This window comes from Culex quinquefasciatus, chromosome 3, assembly GCF_015732765.1.
Source record: "Culex quinquefasciatus strain JHB chromosome 3, VPISU_Cqui_1.0_pri_paternal, whole genome shotgun sequence".
In the NCBI taxonomy this organism is placed as follows: domain Eukaryota; kingdom Metazoa; phylum Arthropoda; class Insecta; order Diptera; family Culicidae; genus Culex; species Culex quinquefasciatus.
In genome coordinates this window covers 4,068,859-4,085,634 of record NC_051863.1, presented here as the reverse complement: position 1 = coordinate 4,085,634, position 16,776 = coordinate 4,068,859, and the positions used below count along the sequence as shown (strand labels likewise).

The 16,776-nt window shown below is 38.7% G+C and overlaps 3 protein-coding genes across 3 annotated transcripts; 1 reads left to right on the top strand and 2 right to left on the bottom strand.

The window, feature by feature from the left end:
• Window positions 1-4: 4 nt before the first annotated feature.
• LOC119769189 (keratin, type II cytoskeletal 2 epidermal-like) lies at window positions 5-556 on the bottom strand. The gene has a single exon (XM_038261102.1). It carries the CDS (start codon window positions 458-460, stop codon window positions 101-103), a length of 360 nt encoding a protein of 119 aa, XP_038117030.1. The 5' UTR covers window positions 461-556; the 3' UTR covers window positions 5-100.
• Window positions 557-3,337: 2,781 nt separating this feature from the next.
• On the top strand, window positions 3,338-4,363 carry LOC6044747 (glycine-rich cell wall structural protein). The gene is made up of 2 exons (XM_001862175.2): window positions 3,338-3,493; window positions 3,559-4,363. Exons 1-2 carry the CDS (start codon window positions 3,427-3,429, stop codon window positions 4,176-4,178), a joined length of 687 nt encoding a protein of 228 aa, XP_001862210.2. The 5' UTR covers window positions 3,338-3,426; the 3' UTR covers window positions 4,179-4,363.
• Window positions 4,364-6,991: 2,628 nt separating this feature from the next.
• LOC6044748 (glycine, alanine and asparagine-rich protein) lies at window positions 6,992-7,862 on the bottom strand. The gene is made up of 2 exons (XM_001862176.2): window positions 7,685-7,862; window positions 6,992-7,591 (listed from the first exon to the last, which is right to left on the bottom strand). Exons 1-2 carry the CDS (start codon window positions 7,845-7,847, stop codon window positions 7,275-7,277), a joined length of 480 nt encoding a protein of 159 aa, XP_001862211.1. The 5' UTR covers window positions 7,848-7,862; the 3' UTR covers window positions 6,992-7,274.
• Between the last annotated feature and the right edge of the window lie 8,914 nt (window positions 7,863-16,776).

Here is a 16,776-nt window from a genome sequence, read left to right as displayed (position 1 = left end):
AAAATACGTTTGAAAAGTTATTCAAGTTATTCGGGAACGTTAACTTTCGGCTATCACATTGACCTATCGAGCAGGTCGACTCAAAAAGAGGAATCACAATTTAACCGCTAAACGTCTGTGACTGCGCACCTGCGTTCGCCGCCGACCCACTGAATCCACCAAAGCCTGGGAAACCTCCGGCACCGCCCGAGAAGCTCTGGGCACCTGCGTTAGCTGCCGAACCGCTGAAACCGCCATGGGGACCAAATCCGCCCTGGGTGAAGGATTGCGAGCCTGCGTTTGCGGCCGATCCCGAGAAGCCACCACCACCGTGGGGTCCAAATCCTCCGAAGCCTCCCTGGTTGAACGACTGAGCTCCGGCGTTAGCAGCCGACCCCGAGGCACCGAATCCGAACTGCGGAGCGCAACTCACGGCAGCCACGATGGCCGCAACCAAGGCAATACACAGGAATGACTTCATTTTGAGGCTTGAAACTGACGAGGATCGCTACTCTTGAACTTGAACAGTGTTACACCGGTTATGATGCTCCAGTTCTCGAGTGGCCAATCTTTTATACTCGATGACCGCCACAGCATAATCACAAATAATACACATAGTAAAATCGTACATATACATTTTTTTTTCACTAAGGTATCAATGTTTTTGTCGGGAGCGAGCCGGCAAAGACCGGTCTTATCGGAAAGACCGCGGTGCTAGTCGTTATTTTTGTGTGTTGTGTTCGGTATTTTACAGTGATCAGCTGGTGGACCGTTTGGTTCGATTTCTTCTCTTTTATGGTGGTGTAGTAATTACTATACATGCTCTTGTTGACGCAGTCTGGAGCATGTTTCGAGCTGGGTTTCCCCGACACATTGAGTATTCCCTGCATGAGATCCAGTTCATCAGCTGTTAATAAGAAAAGATGCGTGTTTCGACTGGATTCGGGAAATTCCCTGCAAGAGTTATTGATCTGTATTTTTTACTCTGTATTTTTACTAGTTTTTTTTTTCTCTGTTGATGTCTCGTCATATTTTGTTTGAATTAGACACGCTAAAATTTGATATTTTTGATTTTATCATGTATATTTTTCATCATTTCTAGCTATCACTAAATCTAACAAATTTAGAATGATAAATGCAATGAACCATTCTGAGAAACCATGCGCCTCCATTGGATCTCCGTTTTAGAATAAATCCATGGAGGCGCCTAGCTTATTAGAATCATTCAATAGCATTTATTCCCGACGTTTTTAATGTTTAGAAAGGATAAATGCGGCACCTGGAAGTATTCATACAGCATCATTAATCAATGATTCCCAACTATTATCTATGATTGTACCACAAAATTAAATAAAATTTGAAACACATTTGATTTAGATCAAAAATTCCTTCAGTGGCTTCAACTGGCCCTTGCTGATTCATTTTGGTGCTGAAATTTGTTAAATTGAATTAAATACAGAGCATTTCGAGTGACGATCAATTTAATTCGAAAATGAACAACGGCTTCACCTTAACAACATTTTTTTTTAGCTTTTTGGATGTTTTTGAAACCGTCAAAGTAAAAAATGATTTTTTATTGGGCCTTTTTCGAAAATAAAAAGTTGGATTAGTTTTTAAATAAACAAAAAAAAAAAATATTTTGCAAAAACAAATCCAAGGTCAAACAACAATAAAGAAGAAGCGACGAGTTGCCATAATGTCCTGCAATAAATCAACTTGAGACGGTTCCCGACCGTTTCTACCCAAAACCAGTTTCGGTCGCGATCTAGTATGGCGTCATCCATAAAGTATGTCACGCTAAAATCGGCCAAAATTAACCCCCCCTCCCCCTATGTCACACTTTGTCACGCTGGCTCTGACCCCCTCAGAAAGTACGTCACGTTTTGTCGGACCCCCTCCGCACTATCTTGTTTTTGTACAATTTTACACAGTAAAAAATCATGGTAATATTACATCTGGGAAGGGGAACATCTTTTATGTCAGAAAAAATGTGTAATTTTACCTCTGAAAATGAGTAATTTTACCACTTTTCTGGTGTAATGACACTTTTTGAGTCTAAATTGAGGTAAATTTACATCAATTAATCTGTAAAATTCAACTTTCAGAAATCACAGCTTCGAAATTTACATTTTTTTACTGTGCGGCATGATTTATAAAAGGATGATTTTGAAATTCGGAATTCATTCGAGAATGTTTTTAATGTTTACAGGTTGCGTTTGGATTTTTAAATTTTGTTCAATGTTGTAGTGATAAAAATTACCATCACAGTTTTTTGAAGCATATTAAATCCATCATCAAAAACTCTGTTTCATAAAGCCTTGAATCGTGTTTGATTTATGAGTCAAAGTTATCAAACATTAAATTTTCAAAGCTATATTTTAAAAAAAAAAGTTCAATATTAAATAAACAGTCTAGCGTGACGTCACAGTCTCACGTACCCCCCCTCTCCCTCTTGTCACCCTTTGTCACACTTGCGACAACCCCCCCTCCCCCCCTAGAGCGTGACGTACTTTATGGATGACGCCTATGACCAAAAAGCAGAGTGGGTTGAATGGCCTATTTCTACAATATAAATACAGCCTTTGAATCAGGGTCAAAAATATGCTAGACTCTGCAGAGATAAACTGAAAATTGGAGGAACTGTTACAAGTCATGTTTTGATCAATAACAATAAATTATGAAATATGGTCCTGTCCTGTCTAATCCAGAATTGTCATTTACAGCCGATTTCACCTGCCATCACCTGAGAATCAAGTTTGAAGTATCATTTCATTTGGCTTGCTTGATCATTAATCATTTTCTTCTCTTTCCGAAGATTCACTGGTGCGGAGAAAGATCTCGTGCAATAGAGTTGGCCACTCGAATTATTTTCATGTCCAGTTAATTAAAAGCTAATGTTGGATACAGAGTCGATAACATTAAAATTATTGTTTTTATGTGACTAATGCTTATGGGGTTTTATCACTCCTTTAATGGTATTACCACTGATTAAAAACAACTCGCCGGTAACATTCCCGGCATGTCGGTGACTCTATTCAAAAACTGGATTTTGGTTTGCTGCAGGGTATCTGCTATTTTTTGTTCCCTACGATATCGAGAATACGCAAAGGCAGAGGGCGATTCGCGATCATCTTCGTATCACACATTCGACTGAGCTGTGTTCGTTCTCGCTCGCTCTCTCTCTCTGTTAACCGTGATGCTGTCTGCAGAGTCGTGTGTTTGAGGAAAAGGAGTGACCGCGACCGGACATATAAACATGATGTAAACCAGGTGGGGTAAGGCGGGGGAAGGGTGCAAGCTGGGCGGATGGCATCGTCGAGAGACACTAAAACGAAAATTAACAGACTTATATAAATACCCCTATCCAGTTCTAGCCCGGTATCATTGTGCGACCAAAGTTCTTAAGGTACATATCGTCTTAGTCATTCCAAAGTAAGAGTACAAAAAATGAGATCCTTCGTGTGTGTTGCCGCACTGGCTTCCATGCTGGCCGTGGCCAGTTGTGCCCCTTACGGTAAATTTTGAAATATTACCAAGAAATGCAAGTCAGCCTAATCTTATCGCTTTAATTGGTTACAGTTATCTACCTGGAGGAGGCTCCAATTCGTGTGGTTCGCTCTGCTAACGTTGGATTCGGTGGAGGTGCTTCCGGAAGTGCGGCCAATGCCGGTGCTCAATCATTCAACCAGGGTGGTGGCTTCCCAGGCTTTGGCGGAGGTTTCGGTGCATCCGGTTCGGCTGCTAACGCCGGTGCTCAATCGTTCACTCAGGGTGGTGGCTTCCCAGGATTCGGAGGTGGTCTTAGCGGAAGTGCCGCCAATGCCGGAACTCAATCGTTCACTCAGGGAGGACACGGAGGTGGTTTGGCCGGAAGTGCCGCTAATGCTGGAACTCAGTCGTTCACCCAGGGAGGACATGGAGGTGGTCTTTCCGGAAGTGCGGCGAATGCCGGATCTCAATCGTTCACCCAGGGTGGTGGTTTCCCAGGATTTGGAGGATTCAGCGGATCGGCTGCCAACGCTGGAGCTCAGTCGTTCACCCAGGGAGGAGGCTTCGGAGGTCTGAGCGGAAGCGCGGCTAACGCCGGCACTCAGTCGTTCACTGCGGGAGGACACGGAGGTGGTCTGTCTGGCAGCGCTGCTAACGCTGGTGCTCAGTCTTTCACCCAGGGTGGTGGTCACCCAATCGGAGTTCACTAAACTAATTGACCTGGAAAAATTTGCATTTGCAAATGGCGAAAGAAACAACAGACTGCTCGGAAATAAAGACAAATTACCTCTCGGTACTTATAACTGGAATTAAAACCTCTTGTTCTAACTGATGGTACGACATTGGTCGACTTGTGATGATATTAATGTTAAAAATAAATTGTTCAAGAACCAAACAATTTGTATCGATGAATTAACGTTAATTAATATCACCGTGCCCTCCCGCCCGTGTGAATCAATCGGACCGCGTACTGGACTCCCAATCTAGAGGTCGCCGGTTAGAATCCCGCAGCAGGCGCCCTAAAATTCTAATTGTCAATATGGGTATTCGCTGAGTAACTACTAACTATAGCCCCTTCAATGTTGCCCCGAAAAATCAAGGGGCAAAAAATATATTTTTTCAAAAAAACTTCTAAATTTCTATGAAAATTTAAGTGCAATCTGCTGAAATCAATTTAAAATTCATTCCTTAGCGTTTAGAATCATTTTAAATGATAAACTTATGCAAAAATGATGTTTATCAAATTGCAACTTTATATCTATTCAAATTTAAAAATTTTCAGTAAATTTTGTTTGTGTTTCGAATGCGGCCTTGGTACTACGACATCGATGTACTGCCGTACATCGTATGGCATTCAAATCTACGATGAACTCAATGTGAATTCATGTCATTTGGAATTATTTTTGTAGGGGGAGAGGGGGTAATATGCACCCTCTAAGGGAAAACTGTGATTTCTCAACCATAACATCAATTCTGTGGAAGAATTTTGTTAGATGTTCTAAAACAACTATTATTCTTCGAGCGAGTTGTGGCGCTATAACCACGGCAAATAGTGTCCAGGGCATTTGTGGAAATACAGTGTCCCATCCTTGAGGGTCCCGGAGCACCAAAACTTCTTAGCTGGTGGCTCCCAACAATTAATTGCCCAAACAAACAGGAACGTGAGCGGGGGATCCCCACGTTTCTTCCTCCCCTGTCGATTCAGAAATGTGTTTTTGTTTGAACATTCGTGCTCAAACACAATTCAATTCAACGAACCATCTTTGCGGTAAACTTTACGCAGTTTGCCTGGCCGTTTTAACGTTTGTGATGTTTCAAAGCAATTTATTGCATTGGGGCACTGCAATAGTTAATAATGACAAGAAGAGTGCTAGACGTTAATCAACCCTCGAAAGACTGGCTGCGGGGCAAAATGCACTACAACAACGGGGCAAAATGCATCACAACAATGGGTCAAAATGTACCGGGTAAAAGCAGTTTTCACTAGTCACCACTAGATGACACCGCTGTTTTACAAAGGAGCATCACAGCGGTGCATTTTGCCCCGAAAACGCTTATTACATAAAATTTAATTAAAAATACATTTTTTAATGTTTTTGGACTCATCTATCTATAGAATAATGAAGATTGTGGTAAAAACTATATAAAAAACACTTAGAATATCAATAAATGCTTTTTATATTGTCCAAAAATCATATTGGAAGTTCAATAAAAATTAGATCAAAACACAAAATTTTAAAGTTTTCCAAATAACTTTGGCTGTTTTTATCCTACCATGCTCAAACTTTTCCAGCATAGTTTTACAATGTTAAGCTTCCAATTTCTATGATTTTTTCCCAGGAAAATTCTTACTAATATCGAGAAAAGCTGGGGGTGCGTTTTGCCCCGGGGGTGCATATTATCCCCTCTCCCCCTACTAACAAGCCGCCTTACCCGACAAACTTCGTTTTGCCTTTTTTTCGTTTGTTGATGTTTTTTGCTTTTTTTCTTATTCAGCCTGCTGTGATCAAAATTTGATTTTACGTAACTTTTTCCATACAATTTGCCGATGCTCCGGAATCGGTTCCAGAGCGGCCAAAGTGTCAATTAGTTAGCGTATGGCAATGTTTTACCTGACGAATGATGTAGATTGAAGGAATTATTTCTATGAGGCTATCTCAGATATCTCAATGGAACAAATTGGCCCAACATTTGGGATAAAGATTTTTCATGAAAAAGTTTGATTTTATAATCTTGATAATTCAATTCTGTGAATTTTGCATTATGAAAGGTGCCACCCCAAATATGAACCAAATTGGTCTATGATGTGATGAGACATCATGAGCTTTTTTATATGTATGGAGTAGGGTGCCCAGAATATGGGACTTTTCTGTTCAAAACCTCGCTCAACAAGCTGAATATTGTTCATTGAGCTACACTGCCGTTCTACGCATAATTGTCCCATGTTCAAAAAAGTGCTACTGAGAAAAACGCGATTGAAATTTTTCTACCGATTTCTGTGTTTCTACGCATAATTGTCCCGTGGGTTGCTTTTCGCCCTATGTGTCCCTAATCGCCCCAGTTAGCAGTTTATCACCCTTAATTGTGATTCTGTTGCTATACAACAGATAAACAAGGCAAAAATAATGATTCCGTGTAAGAAAATACTTGGTGGGACAATTATGCGTAGAAGTTTAACGATGGGACAAACAGGCTTGGTGTTATTTTCAATGAGTTTCCGAACAAAGTACCAGATTTTATGTGTTTTTCTTAAAGTACAGATCAAACTAAACTTAAAAATGTCATAAAGTCAAAATCCTCCAAAACTGACATGGGACAATTATGCGTAAAACGGCAGTATGTACTTTAGGACTCTGGGCCAAATATAAGCAAAATCGGTCAACATTTACCCATTGATACTCGAAGGTGAAGTTTGTATGAGAAAAAACGAAAAAAAACTCGCTCAAAATTGCCACAGATGCTTAAAATAACCCAATAAACCGATTTTTTAATGTGCAAACGCAAAAAAAAAAAACTAAAAAGAGCAGTTTTCGTGTCGTGAAATTTTATTACTACTTCAACAAAATGGATCTTAAACTGAAGACAACATTTTATCACATTTTTCGACCATCTGTAACTTTCTTTGTTGCAAAGATCAACGATGTCATGATGTTAACAGATCTTTTGCATAATTTATGTGTGTGTAACTGACTCGCCTTATCAATACTTCGTTTGTAAACTAAACTTAATAATTAGTAATTCTGTAACATAAAATCCTCGCATTCAAACTGGGCAGTTTCCGTGGGTTCACATTGTTGGGAGATAACTTATCCACTGAAGGACTGAGCACCGGCGTTAGCAGCAGAACCGCTGAAGCCTCCGAAGCCTGGGAATCCACCGGCACCACCGGAGAAGCTCTGGGCACCTGCACTAGCAGCACTTCCGCTGAACCCTCCGAATCCTGGGAATCCACCACCCTGGGAGAAGGACTGCGAGGCAGCGTTGGCCGAACTTCCGGAGAAACCACCACCGAAGCCACCGGCGTTAAAGCTCTGGGCACCGGCGTTGGCAGCACTGCCGCTGAACTGAGCCGAACGGGCCACGCGGGCGACTGGGGCAGCTTCCACCGGGACCAGATACACAACTGCAAATTAAGTTTTAAATAATGATCATTTGTTCAACACACTGTGCACTTGAGCCGGCAACACTGTTTCACTAAAGTCCGGAGTCCACTCACTTTGGTAAGGGGCACAGTTGGCCGCGACCAGGACGGTGGCCAAAACAGCAGCTGCCAGGTAGAATTTCATCTTGATGTTGATTTGTTTGCGTTTAAAGTGCACACGAAACCGCACTAGGCTTTTGCTGTTATCAATTCCGCGTTGACAGTGATACTGGAGCATCTTGAGCCGGACTTCTTTTATATATCCGGGGGGTGAAAATGTCCGGTCGGCCAATGTTTGGCACGATCTCGTCGCCGGTCAGAAGACAATACCAGTTTTCCTGCGTGTGCCCCGCCGCACACATTCGCACGTGTGTGTGAAACTTGTCTCCGTTAAATGAGGGGTTTTTTTGGAAACGTGATAATAAAAACTGTCCCCTTCTTTTCCACACCACTCGGTTCGGTCTGATCTGGGTGCGTAATCGGTTAAGACAGACCGTTGGCCTGATGTGCGAAAAAATGGGCGCCCCGTCCGCAGCTTTGGTACCTAAAAATTTGGCATGCATGAGCTCCAAACTCCTTTTAGATATGTTTGGCCAATGGGGTTTTTATGACCAAGTTTGAGCAGTGTTTCAATATTTACATGAATTATTGACACTATTAAGTGGCCTGCTGTTGTCTTTGTTTTTTTTTTTCTTAAATTTAATTGTTTTCATCTTTTTGAACCAACTCTTATATGAGCTTAAACTGGCGATGATCACTTTCTAAAGTTCAAATATAGTATAATTGGGATGTTGTGTAACTAAAGCTTTTAATAGTTGCCCAATTGACACCTGCCTTGGTGTTAACTGTTTCACAGATAAAATTGACACTTAAAATTCATTGGTTTCTACCATTTATGTAAAGTCTTGTACCCAAACCAGAATATACAATCAATTAGTAGCTTATGTTGAATATTATGGTATCGAGACTAAAATGATGTGTGCAAATGTTTTGCGAAACGTTTTGCACCCTATTTGTAGAACAAAGCGATTTTTTAACATTTTGGTCTAGTAATCCGATCATAATGTTTCCCTTTTTAACATAAGTGGCGCAACTACTGTCTGTAGGGAATGAAGTCAAAAAGTTAAACATTATGATAACTAGACGAATAGAATCCAAACCCGCCAACAGTTCGTTTTTACCATTTTTTTCTCCAAAAGTCGTCAAATAGAATAACTCCTAAATTTTCTGATAGTTTAACTTTGTAAATCTTTGAAACATTTCGTTTTGCCTTTCTTACAAAAGAAAAGTTTAAGGTTTGCTTTTGGAAAAAAACACTTTTCTCAGAAATCTTAAAAAGTTCGTGCGCGGCGAGGCGTCGTCCCAGAAAAAAATCCTATTACTAAATTGAAGGTTTAAATGCGCTCTTTCGATTGAATTTTGGCCCGAAACCCGAAACTCAAAGTCTGATTTTTGAGAGCTCTTTTTCTGAAATACTTGAGCGATGTCTGTATCCACTCTTAAAAATTTGTGTCTTCCATTATTGGAAAACCGCTCGTAAAACCCACAATTTTTATATTTCAGATTTGTAGCCATGGGGTCGGAGACGAACATTTTATTTTTCGATTCACAATTTTCGACCAATAAATGTAGTCAAAGCCATTTTTAGATGTATTTTTTGGACTATTTTACTGATAACACTATCAAATTACAAGAATTTAGTTTCAAACAAAAAGCCATTCGAAAACATGCGCCATAAACTGCTTGGACCCCAAATTTGAAGCTTTTCCAAAGTGTATTTCCAGAGCTATAGCCATATTAGTGTTTTTCGTCTTATTTTTACTCTATTTTTTCCTATTAATTTGTTGGTTTTATACAGAATCATATACTGAACATCAAATTCGAAGTCCCGAAGTCGAAGTCGAAGCATAAACGCCAGCTTACGCTGCGCGTGAAAGTGTTCTTTTTGGCTTCTCATAATAGATCGACAAAGTGCAATAGCGATACATATTTCTTTAAGTTAATCATAGACTAACATTAAAGCCTGAGTACCCTTTATATTTTTCTAATAATATCAATCCAAAATGTTTTTCTTAATTAAATTTTAATACCTTGCGACCCATAATGTACCTTTGAATTTAAACAAAATGGTATTCGAGGTATAGCCTAAAAATATTCCAAGCTTTAGGTCAAATTCTCACGGGGTGGTATCATTTTGTTTCCTAAAATTTAATTGCACTAATATATTTGTCGGAGTTTCATCATTTTGTAAGAAAGGCTCTAGTTCACCTCTGGTGATATTAAATCGGGTTTTTAGCCAACTTTGATTGTGTTGTGACTTACATCCTCTATATTTTTAAGTGAAATTTATTAAATATTTATGCGGTATTTTTTATGATCGATAATGCCTGGACTTGTTTTAACGCAATTTGTTTTACTTTGCTTTTGTTATAATTCTGAAAATTGTCCGGAAAAATAAGAAAACTATAAAACAGACTAGAAACAATAATGAAAGAATAGATCTAATGCTATCAGAATAAAACAAACCAGATAAATGCATGACCGAAATTTTTAAAAAGGTTCTTCCAATTAAAAAAAAAAGCTGTGGTGTTTTAATTATTAATTTAATTTCAAAATAACATGAATATCTCCATCATCTTGACAAATCCAGATTTTTCTGGAATTGAATAAAAAACAACATTGATGAGCATCAACAATCAATTTTTAGCATTACTATACCTGCCCGGCAAGAAAGCAGAAGACAAACATATTAAATAAACAAAAACCGGTCCATGTTGACGCCAAGCCGCGGGATTCACCGTACCATATGTATGTGGGATTTTGTATATTTACATACATTTTGAACCGGTCGGCAAACGACACCAGCATTCGGACATCTTCTTATTCTGACTTGAGGAGTTTATATTTTTAATGGTTGCATTATGAACTTTTGGGTGATTTTTCTTTCTAGGTTGTGAATTGCGGTAAAAAATCCCGCTTCTCTACCTTTTGTGAAATAAGTTGTGCCTAAATTATCACTTCAATACGAAAATACGCCAGTCAGTTGTGTAAATCGTCGAAGGTCTCTGACTCCAGCGTTGGGACAACCCCGCGGAAGTTACCTTGTTAGCGATGTTTGGCTGTTTACATTGCTCATTAATAAACAAATATCTAGAGCCCACTATGCAAAGGAAGTAGTAATCGATGCTTCAGATGAGGGTTTTCCCCAAAAAAGGTTGATCTTTTTTTTTTTGTAAGTTGTTTGCCGTATAAAGTAAGAAACCACACCGATGATCCCATTAGTAAGTTGTCCAAACGGAAGACGGGTTTTTGGGGAGAGAACCGGTTTGCACCTTTTGTAGGTATGTGCGAGCAGTTCTTCGAGCGTGAAAGATGAACAAACTGCGAAAAATAATAAACAGACAGCAGCGGATCTGCAGAGGAGTGAGGTGGCCACTTAGGGCAGGGCAGAGCAGGGCAACAGATTCCGGACAGAACGTTTATCGCCTCGATGTCAGGGACGTTATTTACTAGTCAGAATGGCCGATAGAAGAGGGAACGGTAAACAAACTGCGGTTTGTTTTGCGATTTGAATATTTTTTTGGGGTCAGTGTTAGAAGGTTATCGCATGAAAAATAACATTGTTGATGCTTTATTGTTTTTTGATAAAAATAATTGTGGTTTAAAAATATAATTACAAGTTTACTGAATTCTTTTTTGAAGCGAATTATTAGCAAGGCCTTTCTTCACATTTATTTTGTGAGTTTTTTAAGCACACAGAAAAAAGTTGATGTTTGAAAGGTTTGTTGACACAAAATCTGTCATCATTCCCTGATGAATATTACCATATTTTTTTCTGTGCTGTCTGATAAAATTTTGAATCAATTTAATTTCCATTGTAAATGCCGAACAATCAGAAAATTTCATCATTTTCAAAATGTACTGTAAAATTATTTTGTTTAAAAGAATTTTGAAAAAAAAAAAATAAGAAATACATGTCCCTGCTTTGCTTGTACAGTCCAGACTCGACTATCCGAAGGCCTCGGAAAATTTCACCTCGGATAATCAAATTTCGGATAATCGAATCACGAAAAAAAATAGTTTGAATATGGCTCCAAACATGCTCTGAAGTGGTTTAGAATTTGTAAATCCAAGATGGTGGCCAAATTGCCGGTGTTGAAATATTGAGAAAATGTATGTTGAAGACAGTACCTTGGGGGATGAATAAAAAATCATATCGATAATTCCCGTAGTTTTTTTTTTTAAGGTACTAGATGTCTGTAACACAAATCTTGGTGCAATAGCTCTGGTTGATGTGCTCCGTTAAAGCAAAAAATAAATAAATAAAAAACCCGATTTAATCCCACCTGGGGTGAGATAGAGCCTTTCTTACTAAAGAATATAACGATGGTACTTCTTTCAATTCATAACATTGACTTTGTTTAGAAGAAGAAGAAAGTCTTATGATGAAAGCAAAGTATTATAAATGATATGATTTCCAAAAGAAACAAAAAACGCCATTTTCTCCAAAAGAATATTTTAAATCGTACATATTCTTAATCAAACAAGCGTTTATGACAAACGCGAGCATAGCAAGCTTCACATGCGCCAGTGACAACGCACACCGCGGTAGGCGCAAAGAAAACCCGAACCGCGTGTGCCGCACGGTGCAGGGAAGATAGCCATTCAGCTTCTACGAATGTGGCAGAGTCAGAGATAGCTATTTTTACAACCGCACTACTACACACTCAATCACGAGTACCTTAGGTAGAAAGCCATTGGCGTCGCCAGCATTGAAAACTTTGAAAACGATATAAACGATGAAAAGCTTAGAAAGCTCCTATTGGAATCAAATGAACCCTGTTAAATAAACTTACGAAATCACGAAAAAATTGAGTCTACTTTTAGGCGATTTTCGGAGCCCACGGAAAACAAATAGATTGTAGCCGGATGAATGTCCTATGTCACAAAAGTTTTTAAATAAACATTGGACAGTTATGCAAAAACAAACAGGGCAAAAGAAACCGAAAAGCTACGATATCTTACATGTTGTAGGAAACATCGGTAGACAAGCTACTACAAACGAGTATAAGTCGAGCCAGCAAATAAATGCGCCAGCATTCTCGCGCCAGCATTCGAAGCTCAACTTGACAACTTGTCGACTTGGCGACGAAGCGTCGAAAATCGATGCAGTGTGATTTTTGACGATTTTTCCGATTAAAATTCATGCTGAATCGACATATTTACGAAGATGGAAATGACGTCCTGGCTTAAAGTAAAACCTATACCTTTCTTTAGTAAGAAAGGCAAAAAGTAAATCGGTCTAAAAATTGATCGGGATTGCCGATCGATGTCGAATTTGTTTCAGGTGCTCACTCATAGTTTGTACTATGAATGTAGCAAGAAATTTTGAATAAAATCAGAAATGAAAAATGTTGGCGAAGGTCACCAGGTGGGCTTTTACCTTTTTTTAGGGATTTTTTTTCTTTTGGTAGGTTAATCAAACGGCTCTAACTCCAGAACCAGATTATGGATCTAGATGAAAATTTGGGAGGTTGTAGTGCTCGAAAAATGCAATTTTTGAGATAAATAAAAAATATGAAAATGATAAAAATTGACCATATTTTCATTTGAAAACTGTGTATTTTGTTGAAAAGTCTGGCCGCATCCGAAAACAGATGGATATTTCGAAATTTGCGAGGCAACTCGCCCAGGTTCAGCACACTAGCTTTCATCTGCATTTAGAAGAATCGAAATCGGATATATGGGAGCTGAGAACGGCGCGACACAAAATTTAGCAAAATTTTACCACATACGAACATCACTCGACCTCCACGGAATTTATTTTCTCAAAATTCGAGGGTGTGAGATAGACGAGTTCTGTCAAGGTGAATCGATAGAGCGTCGAAAATCGATGCAGTGTGATTTTTGACGATTTTTCCGATTAAAATTCATGCTGAATCGACATATTTACGAAGATGGAAATGACGTCCTGGCTTAAAGTAAAACCTATACCTTTCTTTAGTAAGAAAGGCAAAAAGTAAATCGGTCTAAAAATTGATCGGGATTGCCGATCGATGTCGAATTTGTTTCAGGTGCTCACTCATGGTTTGTACTATGAATGTAGCAAGAAATTTTGAATAAAATCAGAAATGAAAAATGTTGGCGAAGGTCACCAGGTGGGCTTTTACCTTTTTAGGGATTTTTTTCTTTTGGTAGGTTAATCAAACGGCTCTAACTCCAGAACCAGATTATGGATCTAGATGAAAATTTGGGAGGTTGTAGTGCTCGAAAAATGCAATTTTGAGATAAATAAAAATATGAAAATGATAAAAATTGACCATATTTTCATTTGAAAACTGTGTATTTTGTTGAAAAGTCTGGCCGCATCCGAAAACAGATGGATATTTCGAAATTTGCGAGACAACTCGCCCAGGTTCAGCACACTAGCTTTCATCTGCATTTAGAAGAATCGAAATCGGATATATGGGAGCTGAGAACGGCGCGACACAAAATTTAGCAAAATTTTACCACATACGAACATCACTCGACCTCCACGGAATTTATTTTCTCAAAATTCGAGGGTGTGAGATAGACGAGTTCTGTCAAGGTGAATCGATAGAGCGTCGAAAATCGATGCAGTGTGATTTTTGACGATTTTTCCGATTAAAATTCATGCTGAATCGACATATTTACGAAGATGGAAATGACGTCCTGGCTTAAAGTAAAACCTATACCTTTCTTTAGTAAGAAAGGCAAAAAGTAAATCGGTCTAAAAATTGATCGGGATTGCCGATCGATGTCGAATTTGTTTCAGGTGCTCACTCATGGTTTGTACTATGAATGTAGCAAGAAATTTTGAATAAAATCAGAAATGAAAAATGTTGGCGAAGGTCACCAGGTGGGCTTTTACCTTTTTTTAGGGATTTTTTTTCTTTTGGTAGGTTAATCAAACGGCTCTAACTCCAGAACCAGATTATGGATCTAGATGAAAATTTGGGAGGTTGTAGTGCTCGAAAAATGCAATTTTTGAGATAAATAAAAAATGAAAATGATAAAAATTGACCATATTTTCATTTGAAAACTGTGTATTTTGTTGAAAAGTCTGGCCGCATCCGAAAACAGATGGATATTTCGAAATTTGCGAGGCAACTCGCCCAGGTTCAGCACACTAGCTTTCATCTGCATTTAGAAGAATCGAAATCGGATATATGGGAGCTGAGAACGGCGCGACACAAAATTTAGCAAAATTTTACCACATACGAACATCACTCGACCTCCACGGAATTTATTTTCTCAAAATTCGAGGGTGTGAGATAGACGAGTTCTGTCAAGGTGAATCGATAGAGCGTCGAAAATCGATGCAGTGTGATTTTTGACGATTTTTCCGATTAAAATTCATGCTGAATCGACATATTTACGAAGATGGAAATGACGTCCTGGCTTAAAGTAAAACCTATACCTTTCTTTAGTAAGAAAGGCAAAAAGTAAATCGGTCTAAAAATTGATCGGGATTGCCGATCGATGTCGAATTTGTTTCAGGTGCTCACTCATGGTTTGTACTATGAATGTAGCAAGAAATTTTGAATAAAATCAGAAATGAAAAATGTTGGCGAAGGTCACCAGGTGGGCTTTTACCTTTTTAGGGATTTTTTTCTTTTGGTAGGTTAATCAAACGGCTCTAACTCCAGAACCAGATTATGGATCTAGATGAAAATTTGGGAGGTTGTAGAGCTCGAAAAATGCAATTTTGAGATAAATAAAAAATATGAAAATGATAAAATTTACCATATTTTCATTTGAAAACTGTGTATTTTGTTGAAAAGTCTGGCCGCATCCGAAAACAGATGGATATTTCGAAATTTGCGAGGCAACTCGCCCAGGTTCAGCACACTAGCTTTCATCTGCATTTAGAAGAATCGAAATCGGATATATGGGAGCTGAGAACGGCGCGACACAAAATTTAGCAAAATTTTACCACATACGAACATCACTCGACCTCCACGGAATTTATTTTCTCAAAATTCGAGGGTGTGAGATAGACGAGTTCTGTCAAGGTGAATCGATAGAGCGTCGAAAATCGATGCCGAATTTGTTTCAGGTGCTCACTCATGGTTTGTACTATGAATGTAGCAAGAAATTTTGAATAAAATCAGAAATGAAAAATGTTGGCGAAGGTCACCAGGTGGGCTTTTACCTTTTTTTAGGGATTTTTTTTCTTTTGGTAGGTTAATCAAACGGCTCTAACTCCAGAACCAGATTATGGATCTAGATGAAAATTTGGGAGGTTGTAGTGCTCGAAAAATGCAATTTTGAGATAAATAAAAAATATGAAAATGATAAAAATTGACCATATTTTCATTTGAAAACTGTGTATTTTGTTGAAAAGTCTGGCCGCATCCGAAAACAGATGGATATTTCGAAATTTGCGAGACAACTCGCCCAGGTTCAGCACACTAGCTTTCATCTGCATTTAGAAGAATCGAAATCGGATATATGGGAGCTGAGAACGGCGCGACACAAAATTTAGCAAAATTTTACCACATACGAACATCACTCGACCTCCACGGAATTTATTTTCTCAAAATTCGAGGGTGTGAGATAGACGAGTTCTGTCAAGGTGAATCGATAGAGCGTCGAAAATCGATGCAGTGTGATTTTTGACGATTTTTCCGATTAAAATTCATGCTGAATCGACATATTTACGAAGATGGAAATGACGTCCTGGCTTAAAGTAAAACCTATACCTTTCTTTAGTAAGAAAGGCAAAAAGTAAATCGGTCTAAAAATTGATCGGGATTGCCGATCGATGTCGAATTTGTTTCAGGTGCTCACTCATGGTTTGTACTATGAATGTAGCAAGAAATTTTGAATAAAATCAGAAATGAAAAATGTTGGCGAAGGTCACCAGGTGGGCTTTTACCTTTTTAGGGATTTTTTTCTTTTGGTAGGTTAATCAAACGGCTCTAACTCCAGAACCAGATTATGGATCTAGATGAAAATTTGGGAGGTTGTAGTGCTCGAAAAATGCAATTTTGAGATAAATAAAAATATGAAAATGATAAAAATTGACCATATTTTCATTTGAAAACTGTGTATTTTGTTGAAAAGTCTGGCCGCATCCGAAAACAGATGGATATTTCGAAATTTGCGAGGCAACTCGCCCAGGTTCAGCACACTAGCTTTCA

What these genes read in the sequence shown, in the direction of transcription:
- LOC119769189 (XM_038261102.1), bottom strand. Translation starts at nt 460, where the DNA reads ATGAAGTCATTCCTGTGTATTGCCTTGGTTGCGGCCATCGTGGCTGCC.
- LOC6044747 (XM_001862175.2), top strand. Translation starts at nt 3,427, where the DNA reads ATGAGATCCTTCGTGTGTGTTGCCGCACTGGCTTCCATGCTGGCCGTG. An exon ending in GGCCAGTTGTGCCCCTTACG is followed by an intron (nt 3,494 to 3,558) that starts GTAAATTTTGAA and finishes AATTGGTTACAG; the next exon opens with TTATCTACCTGGAGGAGGCT.
- LOC6044748 (XM_001862176.2), bottom strand. Translation starts at nt 7,847, where the DNA reads ATGCTCCAGTATCACTGTCAACGCGGAATTGATAACAGCAAAAGCCTA. An exon ending in CAACTGTGCCCCTTACCAAA is followed by an intron (nt 7,592 to 7,684) that starts GTGAGTGGACTC and finishes CTTAATTTGCAG; the next exon opens with TTGTGTATCTGGTCCCGGTG.